The sequence below is a fragment of the Salvelinus sp. IW2-2015 genome, unplaced genomic scaffold (genome assembly GCF_002910315.2).
Source record: "Salvelinus sp. IW2-2015 unplaced genomic scaffold, ASM291031v2 Un_scaffold16431, whole genome shotgun sequence".
Classification (NCBI taxonomy): domain Eukaryota; kingdom Metazoa; phylum Chordata; class Actinopteri; order Salmoniformes; family Salmonidae; genus Salvelinus; species Salvelinus sp. IW2-2015.
Genome location: NW_019957583.1, coordinates 161,366 through 175,935, shown reverse-complemented (window position 1 = coordinate 175,935; position 14,570 = coordinate 161,366). Strand labels below are relative to the sequence as shown.

The 14,570-nt window shown below is 40.2% G+C and overlaps 1 protein-coding gene across 1 annotated transcript; it reads left to right on the top strand.

The window, feature by feature from the left end:
* Positions 1-11,435: 11,435 nt before the first annotated feature.
* Positions 11,436-14,087, top strand: eve1 (even-skipped-like1). Its single transcript, XM_024146530.1, has 3 exons — positions 11,436-11,709; positions 12,070-12,308; positions 12,812-14,087. Exons 1-3 carry the CDS (start codon positions 11,706-11,708, stop codon positions 13,280-13,282), a joined length of 714 nt encoding a protein of 237 aa, XP_024002298.1. The 5' UTR covers positions 11,436-11,705; the 3' UTR covers positions 13,283-14,087.
* The last annotated feature ends 483 nt before the right edge of the window (positions 14,088-14,570 follow it).

The window sequence follows — 14,570 nt, the reverse complement described above, 5'->3', positions numbered from 1 at the left end:
CATTGTCCATATATGAACCTTGCATGCTGAGTCGCCATTATAGAGGAGTGAGTATAATAGGGAGGCAAAAATACATTTTCCTGTATAGTAAATTAGTCGAAAATCTATATTTTTTAAAGCAGATTTTGGTTGAGTTTTTAAATTACATTTTCAAAGAGCTGGTTTGACAGCCTGACATGCGTGAAAGAAGAGATGTTTTTATTTGTTTGTACTTAAAAGCGTGAGCTACAGCCGTGTAACTTCCATTTTCACGCTTCACAGCCATTAACATCAATACTTAAGGCTTAAATTCTAATCTAGAGTTTTACGCAAGGGGAAAAAAAGCATGTTTAATCCTATTTGATCTGCAGCATAATTCATTTCACTGCTCTATCGAAACTACTATCACATTTGACGCTTGCTATTAATGACAATCAACACCATTCAGCCATTTTGCTATAATTTCCGACAGAATGTTAAGCAGTATGTGGTTACTAATACATAACAGTTGTCAAAAGGTCAAATTGACAGACCAGATCAAGGTCATTTCAATGAACATGAAGTCAGGCTATTTTTCAGGCTCAGAATAATGCAATATTATAACTGCAGTGTGGTAATTAATGTAGCTAGATGAGGTTGTTAATTAAACCACTAAAGGTATCAACCAAGTATCAGCAGCAGCAGCAGCAGCCCCAGCATCACCCCTATAGTCAAAGTGTAGCTAGAATAAATAGTGTGAAAAGTTTGAGGAAACGAAACCATGTTTCAGCACTGAAGTAAAAAGCTTATTGGTGCTGCTTACTAATGGCCTTTATAACTAGTATCCCTACATAATCATCCTCAACAACAACAAATCACCATCATCCTAATCATTATAGCCACAATGGTAACACAAAATACAAAAATCTAAACGACTTAATTACTGTTACGGAGCTTGTTAAACTGGGTGAGTAAACAGTGGCAGTATTTAACATGAAATCAAGTTGTGAAATATACGATATTGAAGTAGCCTGATGGCTATTTATTCCAAATGTCCTTTATGTCCGCCAGCACCAAAGAAAAGAGTGTTGGGTGTTACAATACTTTAGTAAGATAGAGAGGCTATTATGTGGTTATATAAATGTCTCTAACTGCTTCCAAATGCACCGCCATTAAATGGTTGGAATAATGGTAAACGAGTGCATGCTTTCTTGAGCTTTAGCCTAGATACAAAGTCGGGAAGAATCTTCAGATTCCTTAACAAATTGTTTTACCATTTGGAACTATTTGAAGAACTTTCAAATATATTCCAAATGAAGTTCCCTGTCTCAGATACATACTCAACAATGATGAAAACGACGAGGGTAGTGTGACGCATCACACACAGGCAGCCTGTCATTGTATTCACATAAAGATGTTATGAAAATGACCATGCTCCTTCGAAGGGAATCATAACGGATCGTTAGCACCAACCCTATAACCCTGACTATCATAAAGCCACAATAGAGATCATTTCAATGTCCAGTTGTCACTGTTCTGTGGCGTGTTATTGCAGTGTGGTGTCAGTTCATTTCATTTCAACCAGTTCACATCAACATGGGTATTGTTGAATACCAATTTAAGTCCTTCTTTGCTATTTATAATGGAACTGTTATAACAAGTGGATATAGTTGACATATGACTGGTAACATAAGATGTACGGTAATAAGTGTGTAATTTGAATGGCATTCTGTAAGAACAAACTAGCAGATGAAAAACTGTCCACGAAAGAAGATTGACTCATTCTAACTGGAATAATTGTCCTACTAACTGGAATAATTGTCCTACTAACTGGAATAATTGTCCTACAAGACAATACACAGTATGACTTCTTTCAGAAAAGCTTTGATCGTACAGGAAGGAGCATACCTGCGTAGAACAGGACACTACACTAAAAGCACATGTTTAGAATTAAGATAAGGCATAGACCCCTCATTATGAGTGGATGTCCTTTACTCTGTCAGGGAATCCTAACCCAACAAACATGCATGTGTAACTAACAGTGATGTCTGCGGGAGAGTTGGGAGGAAATTTTAGTTACACATCTAAAGTTAGGACTCAGACCTTAGATGGTGTGTGTGTTTATACGTGTGTGTGTGTGTGTGTCCGCCCGCGCAAGGCATCACCTAAAACCATGTAGGCCCATGAAGCACAACCCACAAAAAACAGACCTGGCAATCTTGCGACTTTCAGGAGGCTGGGGCTCATTTCAACAATCTATGTACTGCACAGTATTATCTGGGTAAGTTACACCCAAGGCTTTAGTTCTCAGTACAACATTTCACATAATACTCGAATAACTACAAAAGTCAATTATCTTAACCACAAAACCAGGCTGCCATTTGATTCATAACTGGGGTCCCACAGATTGTCATGGAGATGGGCCATAATGTTGACACGGTTTATTGCCTTCTCACGTGATCTTTAGTAGCAGTCTCTGAATATAGCCGACACTACTCTACTGTACACCATTCACTGTTTTTACTGGGATGCCTGCATTGGCCTTGTTGGGCACCTTCCTTGCCATGGTTTAGGGCCTTAATGACATGTACACTCAGTGGTCAGGTTATTAGGTACACCCATCTAGTACCGGGGCGGACCCTGCTTTGGAACCATAACATCCTGAATTCTTTGGGAAATTGATTCTACAAGGTGTGGCGTTCAAATGTTGCTCAGTTGGTATCAAGGGACCTAACGTCGTGCCGGGAAAAGATTTCCCACATCATTACACCACCGACACAAGCCTGTACCATTGACACTAGGCAGGATTCTTGCCATTCTCCTTCAACTTCTCTCATCAACAATCTGTTTTCGCCCACAGGACTGCCGCTGACTGGATGTTTTTTGATTGTCGCACCATTCTCGGTAAACCCTAGACACTGTCATGTGTGAAAAGCCCAGGAGGCCGACTGTTTCTGAGATACTGGAACCGGCGCGCCTGGCACTGCCAATCATACTACGCTCAAAGTCACTCAGGTCACTCATGTTGCCCATTCTAACGTTCAATCGAACAGTAACTGAATGCCTCGATGCCTGTCTTCCTGCTTTATATAGTAAGCCACAGTCTGTAGGAGCGAACAATGTTTTTGAATGGGGTGATGCACCTAATTAACTATGTTGAGGATATAAGACATGGTTCACAAGCATAGTGAGTGATCCGTCCATTAGCCCCTTAGTGGTATAGGCAAATACAATAGGTACTCCATCAGAGGCTGGCATTGGGATTCACTGATTTGGGTCAGATTTATTAGAGCTCTACACTCTCAGAAAAAAAGGTGCCGAATTGTACTTAATGGGGTACAAATTCTTATCACTGTAGTGGGGCCAGTAACCGAAAGTTTGCTGGGTTGAATCCCCAAGCCGACAAGGTAAAAGGGGTTGGGTTAAATGCGGAAGACACATTTCAGTTAAATGCATTCAGTTGTACAACTGACTAGGCATCCCCCTTTCCCTTACCCTGTAAGGTACGTCCTTTGTATCATTAGTTATAGGTAGATAATTGTACCCTTGCAGTTTGTACCTTTTTAGGGTAGCACCACAGTGAAAAATCATTTTGATCATTTTAAATGGCAAAAATGTACCTATTGCGTTGATGTCTCATCAAATTGGACATATAGGTAGGATGAAAACATGCCAACGGGATATGTATGTGGTCAAAATTACCATTTGCTTCCATAGTTATTGACAACATTGATGGATTCACTTTTAGCCCACATATACCGTCAACTATTGTTCTAACATGATACAATCACGAATTATAAGACACCATAATGGCATTATGCAGCAAACTAGCAACTAGGCAGGCACGTTGAGCCACGACTGAAATAAAACATATTTAAGTACATAGTTTAAGACAGAAGGCAACTTAGGAATCCCTCCTCAGAAAAATACAAATAGCAATTAACATTTTCTGTATCATGAATATCCCTCATTTGGAAGATATTTATCTAAAATATTGGCAAATATGGACCATTACAGATAGCAACCTACATTATTAGATTGTGAATAGCATAAAACAGATCAAGTGAGAATGAAAATACTACTTCATCGGTAAATCTTTTTTTATTTTTTATCGATATTGCAGACAGAAAAGTAAAGGTGACCCGGAGTAGTTTATTATTAAGAAAATAAATCCCCTTAAATAAATCCCCCCGAAAAGATTAAATTGGGCAAAATAAGACACAATCGCATATAGACTATCACTCTAGCCAATTTAAATCACGTATTTTTTATATTTTGATAGAAGGAAAATGTAAAAAGAAACCATCCGAACTGAAAGTCGACAGAACATTCTCAACAATAGACCTACTAGTATTCTGAAATCTATCGAAGTTAAAAAAATATATATATAATAGGCCGCCATGCACCTGACCTGCCTTTTGTAGACCTACATACGCTACGCCTATATGAAGTTGCCTTACTTGGCAATGAGTGAGTAACTTCGTTTACTCTGTCATCTACAACATAACGGCAAAATAATTTTAACACTAAACCAAAACTTGGGTGGCTGTTCTAAATTAGGATAGGCTGGATAATATGGTATTTAGGAAATCCATAATGACTGAGGTGCACGTTTCAGTGGTTCAGTTTCCCATTTCTAATAGATTCACCATCGACACAACCCAAGTTTAAGCTTGAACTGTAAAAGTACAGAATAATCAACTCAATTTTGTTTTGAGTAACGGACAGACATATATCTGTATAATGACCCCAAACATTATGACCGAGCTGCAAGAGACACTGGCAGCCTAGTCGGATAATTATGACTGGCGTTTAGATTTCAGTCCAGATAATAAACTTGGAGGAATAAAAGCGTTTATGGCAGAGAATTCCCACGCAGTTCCAGGCAGTGCCTTGCGCTCTGTTTCAGCTTGGGCACAGTAAATACCCCGGCTCGAATCATTACACACTTTCATCTTCGTTTTATAATGGCGGTCTGTGCAGTCGTTCAACCAACCTGAGTTAATGGATGCAGAGACGAGAGCCAAGGAAGGTAACAAGATCCTTACCTGAAAAACGGTATAGGCCTACATGAGCGCCATTACGCACAGTTTACGCACCAGCCATTCTGTCTACTCTAGGCTGAAGATTTTCATTGTGGGCGTAGCCTATATGTTCACGTTATCAGTTGGATGACTCAAATTCAGTTGCTAGAACATCTTGGCAATTTGTTACGAAAAGTGCTAAAACAAAACTTTACTATAACCAAATATCTATGGCAATGACACAGAATATACGTTTTGGGTTTGGCAGACTAATAATGGTGTTCTGACGTAACATCTTGGAGAGGGAAAAGCAATTGTTTCCCTATTATGAAGAGAATGCATTTCCAAGTAGGCACACTTTTAATAGTTTTGTGAACTTCAATAATGTCCATCAATGAAAACGAATACTGCATATACATGCTCCAGTCTTCATGTTTTAATAATAATTATGCATACTCTACTTTTAATAGTAAAATATTATGCTTCTGCTTTGTCTAATAGCAGTGGGGCAAAGGAGCCTATATTCGTTTGATTGCGCTGGGTTGGTTTGACAATGATATGGTGGTAGGGCAATAACTAAAATAACCAAACATTCAAATCCAAGGCGGTTGTTACAATGTGGGCTAATGTGCAGCATATATAACAGGAAATATTTCTGGAACAACGTATTCGATAAATCCAAAACGAGGTGAACGTTTAAGATGACAAGTACACTATCCATAAGAAACCTCGTCGTCAACATTTACGCACGGTTGTTTTGTCCCCTCACAAGAAACAAAATGTTTGGTCAAATTATAGGCCTAAGCTTACTAATAAATATTGAAATGACTATCATTAGGCATGTATTGTAATAATCCTGTAATAACATGATTGTGTTAAGGTACAAACCAACTGGGAAATGAGGTCCTGGCCGATATTCGTTGAAGGAATGATCCTTCAATTAATAAAACGCAGACCTTCATTGTCAATTTTAGTTTCAGGTCTCAGGTCAGAGGATCAAAATCACAATTTAATTGTTGCCCGTGAACGATAAAGCTTAATCAAATATCTAGTTGTCATTTGTTCAGATTTTTTTTTCATTCTAGTTCCACTTTCTCCGAATGTTTTCCACCCATGATGGCTAATGCCACCGTTTTCGTTAGTTTTAGCAAACAAAACATATCCTAAATTAGAAATAATCGGAATGGGTTGCAGAAATGAATATTAGCCTACATATTAATGACAAAGGTGCGTGACTGTCTGTTATCATACAGCTGTATGGAATTCGTCATATGGCATAGGTAACCTATAGCTGATTCGTTTTTGCACCATTTGATGGAAGATTTATATGATAGATTTCCCCTACCAAACTAATTCCAATAGCATTTATTTAATTTCATAATCAGGCCATTTTACAAAATAACTTTGTAGCCGCCTCCCTTGCTGTCCTAAACGTAGGCCTAAATATGGTGTATAGGACTATTTCACGAAATGTGATATTATGGAAGCAGTGGTTATGATTCAACGTATATTCTTTCAGTTCAGGAATCAATTGAGTTATGCTAGAACTATGCATTTGCCATTTTTTTTTGTCTAGGCAAAAATGGCCATTAGCACTAGTGCTAGGCTTATTGTGTTCATTAAACGTTTTAGAACATTTAAGTCAGCCTACGATTTTCAAGTCTAATTGATTAAAAATGATGATGGACCAACCAGCCATGTCACCACCCACGATTAAAACAATTCATTAAACGTTCGTGCATGTTGAGCAACCCCATGAGGGTATTGGTGATGTCATGTTTCTTACATATTGCAGAGTGTCGTTAACATTCGGTTTGCCATATTGGACCAGAGAACGAACGACTCTGCCATTTGAAGCTGTTCCGTGCGTTTCATTACGCCTCAACGCGACGCCTATTCTTTTTTGAGACCAAAATAAACCAACCGCCCCTGTAGAGATCGGTGGGAGTCGAACAAAATTCTTGAGCCGATGCCAATCCTTCTCCCTTGACTGAAACTGGAGTTTGTTAATTTAACGACGTTTGGCAAAGGCCCATGCCCTCTTTGTCAAGACCGAAGCAGATGTGGTCTGTGTGCAGTCAAGAGGGACCCACACTGGTACTGTTTATGTTGGGGAAACAAATATAAGCTTCACACGCACAGAATATAGGCTATAGGCCTCGGTGGATCCGTTTGTCTGCCACTGCTTCATCGGTTATTTTGTATTGATTTCTTTTTGCTTCATCTCTGACAGGTCGTTTTAGCATCTGTGTTATCAAGAGGCGATATGTCAATCCAACGTCACTGTTACTAATGAAGGTACTACTGCTACTAATGACGTCATCAATATTTAAAAATAGTTTTGTAAACATATAGATAAGGTAGCCTATACTGCAATTGTCACATTGTATATTTTTCAGTCAATGACATACAGAGCGATTCGCGTCCAAATGGGCGTAAATCTTTTATCGACGTTAATGCATTTGCGCAAAGGTTTATTTTCCTCTACCTTATGTAATATAGTGAACTTGAAATGAAGTTGGGTAAATCAATTAAAGAGTGTATTCTTGTCAAAATATTCAATAACAGGTGTTTTGTCCCCCTCGCCCAATGGTTTGACGCTTACCTACAGTGCAGATTAGGTGCGGGAAGGCGCACGTGGTGAAAACATGCGTGGTGCACACACGTCACAAGGAGTGCACACTGCCTCTATTAAGCATTATGATATGATCGTACCAGATGCATCTTTATTTATGGGTCAACAAGCACGTCGAGAGAATGTTCGATAAGTGCGTCGTTAGACCATGTGTATGTAGGATGGAAAGAAAAGCAGCGCTGCTCACGGATCAGCTTTCTCCATTCAAATTATTCCACAAAACTGACGACGGATCAGATCCCAGAGAGATACTACCACCTATTGCTGCAGTAGGCTATTGATGCGGCTTATTATGTTTACCCAATAATAATGGTCTAAATCACATATGGGGCACATCATTGCCCAAACGTTGGCATACACCATCAAACACTTGGCAAAAATGACAGACAGTAGCCTAGTCGCAAAATAGAACTCAATTGATTGAACATGAAATTGATTTCAATATGATTGAAATAGGCTATAGGCCGGCCCATGTAGCTTAATGCAGTCAGCCGTGGTTTTTAATTTATCCTTCACTTGTTTGTAACAATTCCAAATACTATGGCAACTTTGCATTTGTAGTCAACTTCGTTCTGAAGTTCTCTGCTGTCACAGACATACTTTTTTCTTCTTCGTTTTTGCCGCGGAAGAGCACTTTGTATGTGTGCACTTCGGCTGATAGCGGTGGTCTGGATCACTCGAAGATGTGCGGAGGTTTTTAAGAGCCACGTTAATAACGAAGGTTCCGCGAACCACATCCGATACTAAAGATAGAAGGTTCAGGTTCTAACGATGATCGGAACGCTACGAAACGAAGGTCAGCTATCATTGTTTTAACTGGGAACGGAAAATCAATATTTCAAGCAAGCTTATCAGTCCTCCTGATTAATTAGCTTATTGATCCATCCTCTATAGATGTCTAACTACAGCTCTGGAAAAAATTAAGAGACCACTGCAAAATGAACTGTTTCTCTGGTTTTACTATTTATAGGTATGTGTTTGGGTAAAATTAACATTTTTGTTTTATTCTATAAACGACTGACAACATTTCTCCCAAATTCCAAATAAAAATATTGTCATTTAGAGCATTTATTTGCAGAAAACGACAACTGGTCAAAATAACAAAAAATATGCAGTGTTGTCAGACCTCGAATAATGCAAAGAAAATACGTTTATATTCATTTTTAAACAACACAATACTAATGTTTTAACTTAGGAAGAGTTCAGATATCAATATTTGGTGGAATAACCCTGATTTTCAATCACAGCTTTCATGCGTCTTGGCATACTCTCCACCAGTCTTTCACATTGATGTTGGGTGACTTTATGCCACTCCTGGCGCAAAAATTCAAGCAGCTCGGCTTTGTTTAATGGCTTGTGAACATCCATCTTCCTCTTGATCACATTCCAGAGGTTTTCAATGGGGTTCAGGTCTGGAGATTGGGCTGGCCATGACAGGGACTTGATCTGGTGGTCCTCCATCCACACCTTGATTGACCTGGCTGTGTGGCATGGAGCATTGTCCTGCTGTAAAAACCAATCCTCAGAGTTTGGGAACATTGTCAGAGCAGAAGGAAGCAACTTTTCTTCCAGGACAACCTTGTCTGTGGCTTGTCTGTGGCTTGTCTGTGGCTCGTTTATAGAATAAAACAAAACATTTAATTTTACCCAAACACATACTTATAAATAGTAAAACCAGAGAAACTGATAATTTTGCACTGGTGTCTTAATTTTTCCAGAGCTGTATATGCTCCTCCATCCAAATGTTAATTTTCAACTCGGTGACGCGCCCACAGGTGGTACTCTGCACACTCGTTCAATGAAAGCCTTCGAACGTGAGCAGTTAGTGGTCTGATCATAAGGGGGCGCTCAGTGCCTTAACCCACTACCCCTTTTCTGCCCCCAAAACATGGGAGGGTATACACTATGGGAAGCTCAGAAGGTAGGCCTATATTTAGCCAATATAGTCTAATAGCAGAATGCATTCATGTGACCTATTGAATTGAAATCAGAGATAGGTAATTTAAGCGTAAACTGTTTTGTTTTTGATTTGTTAGTCTCTCTGTATAATACTAGATAGACGTGTGTGGTTAACGTCTATATTGGGGTAGAGAAGATACAGATGTCCAGAACATCGATGTTTCACACATCGAATTAAGTTGTATTCGCATTTGGAACATTATTTTGTAGTCCAATTTTGATTGAATAACGGCCAAATATGACTTTCTGGTTATTTGCTCCGTCTGAATGTCCAGGATGATTGTCAGTTAATTATATATATATATTTTAAGTAAAGAGAGAATGTGCAAACTTCCCACTTTGCAGACGTTTAGTGGCTGATATCAATCATGTCGATGATCCCACATAATAATTACCCTGTATTGCAAGCGCCATTGGACCTGGTTTGACCCGGTTTGCCTCTAGACAGAAGACAACAGTCAATCAACGTGGAGCCACTCGGCCATTTGTGATCAAAGAGTCTATGTATAACAATACAAACATCCACTTGGGGGATAGCAGTAGCCTAAGCCATCCTTCAGCGCCATGTCCGCAGATCTAACCACGTGCATGCTCTTGTCTGTCTACGTCTGATAGAGTGGTGGACTACTGCGCACCCAGGCTGCCACCCCTCTCCACTTTCCCGCTGGTCCCGATTTCCATGACCACTCCGCTGGGGCAAGGCAACGTTTATTGGGGCAAGGAAAGGTTTATACGTTGGGGAGCGGGACAAAGAGATGCAGAGGCTCTTCCACCAGTCGTATAGCCTACCCGGAGGCGAGCGTGTGACAACTAACACTTCCTATTCACCAATTACACAAAAATTACGTTCCCATGCTTTTCCATTTTAGATAGCCTATCCAGAATGAGGGCGACGCATCGATTCAGCCATCTCTGCAATTCATTTTTCACAGTGACAAATTAATGAGAGAGTTAGGCGGCTATGCATCAGATTTCGTTTAGGTCTATGATGAACAAATCTGCTCAATAGAATAAATAATCGATCCCCTCAGTGTTTGACGCTTGGCCTAGCTAGTTGAATTAACACTCTTTAATCATCGATGGGATCAGGACTGGATTAAGCATTGTAACAGTGTTCTGATGGAACATAATCCAATGATCCCATTGATCAGTCAACTAGCACCCCATTTACAAGTGCGCACTAGGCGCAACTATATTGACACATTAGTAAGCACTTAAGGTAGGCTATTTCCTCTGATTTTATAGGTACCAACTCCTATTTCAACGGGGGACTCTGATACATTTAGGAATCATATTTAATTTAAAATGTGTTAAATACATGTAGCTACGTTAATATTTCTGTTTGACTCTGTAGCCTATCAATAATATGTTTTACAATGTTTTAAAGCATGCCTCTGTTTCAATAATCATTAACATCATCATCGTCACATGTGTTTACATAGGTGTAATTATACCAGTGTATGAGTTGGTGTTTTAAATACTATTTATGCCAAACTATATGTCTAAAATGTATTAAGTCGTCAACAATATCTGAGAAAATGTTAAATGCCGGGCTTTCTGCCTTTGTGCAGGTTGTACCTCACATTTACGCAATTTACAAACATTAGGGTTCTAATGATTGACTTCCCGAAATACAAACATCAAACGCCACAGAACAATGAGGGTTGGTCTAGTTCGACAGGGAAGCTTCTGTGACAGTAAGGAAAGGGAGGTCGATCTTAATTCTCCATAACAAAAGTACAAAGACTGGTCGGAGACCAAAGACAATTGAACACCTCCTTCCCTCCTTGCGACCAGGCGGCGCCTTGGCGGATAGACCGTGTCTCTCATTAGCAAAAGATGTCTCGACCAGGGAGATATAAAAGACAGAAAGAAGGAGAGAAAGGAGGGGGGTTCAAACCGGGCGACAAAAACAACTCATCCCCTCTCTGTAAACGAACTTGGCTCGAGTCAACAGACAGTGCGTCAACAAGGCAAGGAGAGAGACACCAACTTTGGCGTTATCAATTTTGGATGATACAGTGGCCCACGCATTGGGAATAATTTTAATTTTACGCCAACATTTATAAAGGAGTAAACTTGGTTTAAACTTGAAGCCAGGACACATATATCAGAAAAGAAACGGCAATATGCGTAAGTAGCCCTAAAGTATTCTCAAATCTCGTAGTTGTCTGTAGCCTTGGCTTGCACATGCCAAGCGATAAAGTGTTCTTAGGCTATTCACTTTTAGGCCCGTGCTACTTTAGTAACGTACGCGTTATTACGCATGGACAATACATTGCCAAATATTATGCTACGGGAGTTATATCTCGACTAGACAACAACGACCGTGATAGACTTCTGTTTGGTATTCTTTTCGAATAGTAGGCCTATCCTATTCTGTTGAGAAGTTTGGATTGAAACAGTTCGCAACAGACATGCACGTTAATTTCTCAAATGAAATCAAAGCTGCTCTTTTTCATTTAACTTTATTTCAATGTTTTGTATTTTCAGTTGCAGAGGGCAGGGAAACGCCGGTCGCCATAGTGGTTGATACAAACAGTGGACATGGAGATGAGCCATGCCCGCGCAGCTCAGTCAATTTGATTGACCACAGTCGGCGACACCGAACTGCCTTTACCCGGGAACAACTGTCCCGCCTGGAGCAAGAATACCTCAAAGAGAGCTATGTTTCTCGACCGAGGAGATGCGAACTGGCGACAGCACTGAACCTCCCCGAGACCACAATCAAGGTAGCTTACCCTACTGCACACATGGAAATTCTAATTTAAATTTCAAATGAGTTTTTACCTCTCTTCCTTGTTCATTTTTAGAGTTAAGCCTACACTTGGCATACTGACAGCCAAGCAGCCTGCCTTATGCAGGGGCCCTGACCAACTTAGTCACTTTAATATGCATATTAACGACATTTATCTCAACTATTTGAGATTTTTTTTATGAATGACAAGGAATGGAAGGCATGACTTCATAAATGAGGGAGTTTAGCAACAGCTTCTGTCATTTACTTTTTTATAGGTAGGGAGTGTCCGTTCAGGCTCCCGGACTACCAGTTTAACAGTGATGGTCCAACCTTACCTGAATGTAACCCAAACAAAGCACATTTGTGATGTATTATAGTGTGGGTCTACTGTAATTTATCATTGAGAAATGTGAAGCAGCCCAGGTTAATTGGGCATTTCGGTTGGTCCCTCCTTCCTTCCCCTCTCATCCTCCTTTCTCTCCTCCCCAACCCCAGGTATGGTTCCAAAACAGGCGAATGAAGGACAAGAGGCAGCGTCACTCTCTCAGCTGGCCACACCCCCTGGACCCCAACCTGTGTGCCCTTATGGTGAGCCAGGCTGCAGCAGGCCTACCTTACCCCTTTCTCCCCCACCTCCCCCTGCACCTCTACTCTCACCTCGGGGTGGGGGCAGGTGCCCCCTCCGTTCCCAGCCCCTTCGCTGCACCCCTCAGGCCACTGGATCCCCTGCACCTCTCTCACTCCCCCTACCCCAGGCCGGGTGGTCTACCCCCAACAGCTCTCTACCCCCATTCCAATGTGATGCACAATCCCGCCACTTGCCCCTGCCCCCTCTGCCTCCACTGGGGATCAGACCAACTGTTCAAAGCCAGAGGCCTGACCGCGATTGGCCTGAATCGACCACGCAGTCCCAAAACGATGGCTGCCAGTCTGGACAGGAGGGAAGAGGTGCCTTTGCCCAGATGAAGTTTCCTGCAGTAGCTACCAGGAAATGACGATATGAAGTCAATGGTGGTGACGGTACATTGAGCACAATCACACCTCATGATCAGATAATCTGCCCTCCCTGGAGGAGTGCAATTTGATCCAGTTTTCCATGTTGTTGGAGCTCTAGATTTGCATGTGTCTGTCTGTAAAACACAGCTGGGGTTGTTAATACTGTTTAATTTATTCATGTGAAATGCAACAACTTTCCAGATTGATGACCTTGAAACATTCCAGCCTAACACTGGGGATGACCTTGAGGCAATAAAAAATTTTTTTTTCCTTTTGTCGTAACTGCATTTTATTTAGCTCCAAGAACGAGAATCTTCATTCTAACTGCTGATTCACTAAAAGGCAGAGGAGATCCATTAGTAGAATGTCCAATTAGACATTGCAGGTGAAACAATATATTTAAAAAATAATAATACTGAAATGTTTCAGTCATAAAAATTCACCTATTTCACTGTTTGCTCTGATAATCAAGTATGCATCTCAACACCCGAGAAATGGCTTTGCAGAAACTACTGTTGCTCGTGTGTTTGTCTGATGTTTGCACTATTCTATTATCTTGTCTAGAATTGAAGAGAATGCATACGGTACCAGAATATGTGAAGGCGTAATGTGTACATAAGATTTTCTTTTCCACCTTTCGGAATATGTGATGAAATATTTTAGTTAATACATATTTATGAGAAATCTCTGGTTCAATATTTTAAAAGGACAAATTGTGATTGAGTACACTCGTTTGTATCAGCAATGACCTATATGACTCTGTCGAGCATACTTTTACAAAGTAAATTAAATAAATAAACTCAAATCAATCTACATTTTCAATGTACTTTTGAATGGTTCAATTGCACACATAGAACCTACATTATAATCATATAACTGTGTCTTATCTGATAACAGTTCCTTGGTCTAGGGCAGCAATACCTGTTAGACTTGTTTAGATTACTGTACGTGGTTCTTTGTCTGATTCAGCAGTAATCCCAGACAGACTGTAGACACAGAGGCTATCAATTACATTATTGCTATTTATTGACATTCAGGTGCCCTGTTATTATAGATTGTATTACACATTCAGAAGCTGCATGTTTTTACCAGGCTAAAAATAGAGCAATTATAGCACAGGCCAAAACATCAACAGATAGGAGATGGGAGGTCAATGACGGACAAGATTAAAAAAGGGCAGAGCGATGGACAGAATGGTTAACATGACTAATAGAAGCCCTCACCGATGTATGTCATAATCAAAGTAATATTATACTGT

Bases quoted from the DNA above. Each gene is read 5' to 3' on its own strand.
- eve1 (XM_024146530.1), top strand. The intron at 12,309-12,811 runs GTAGCTTACCCT...CCCCAACCCCAG, and splicing joins TCCCCGAGACCACAATCAAG to GTATGGTTCCAAAACAGGCG.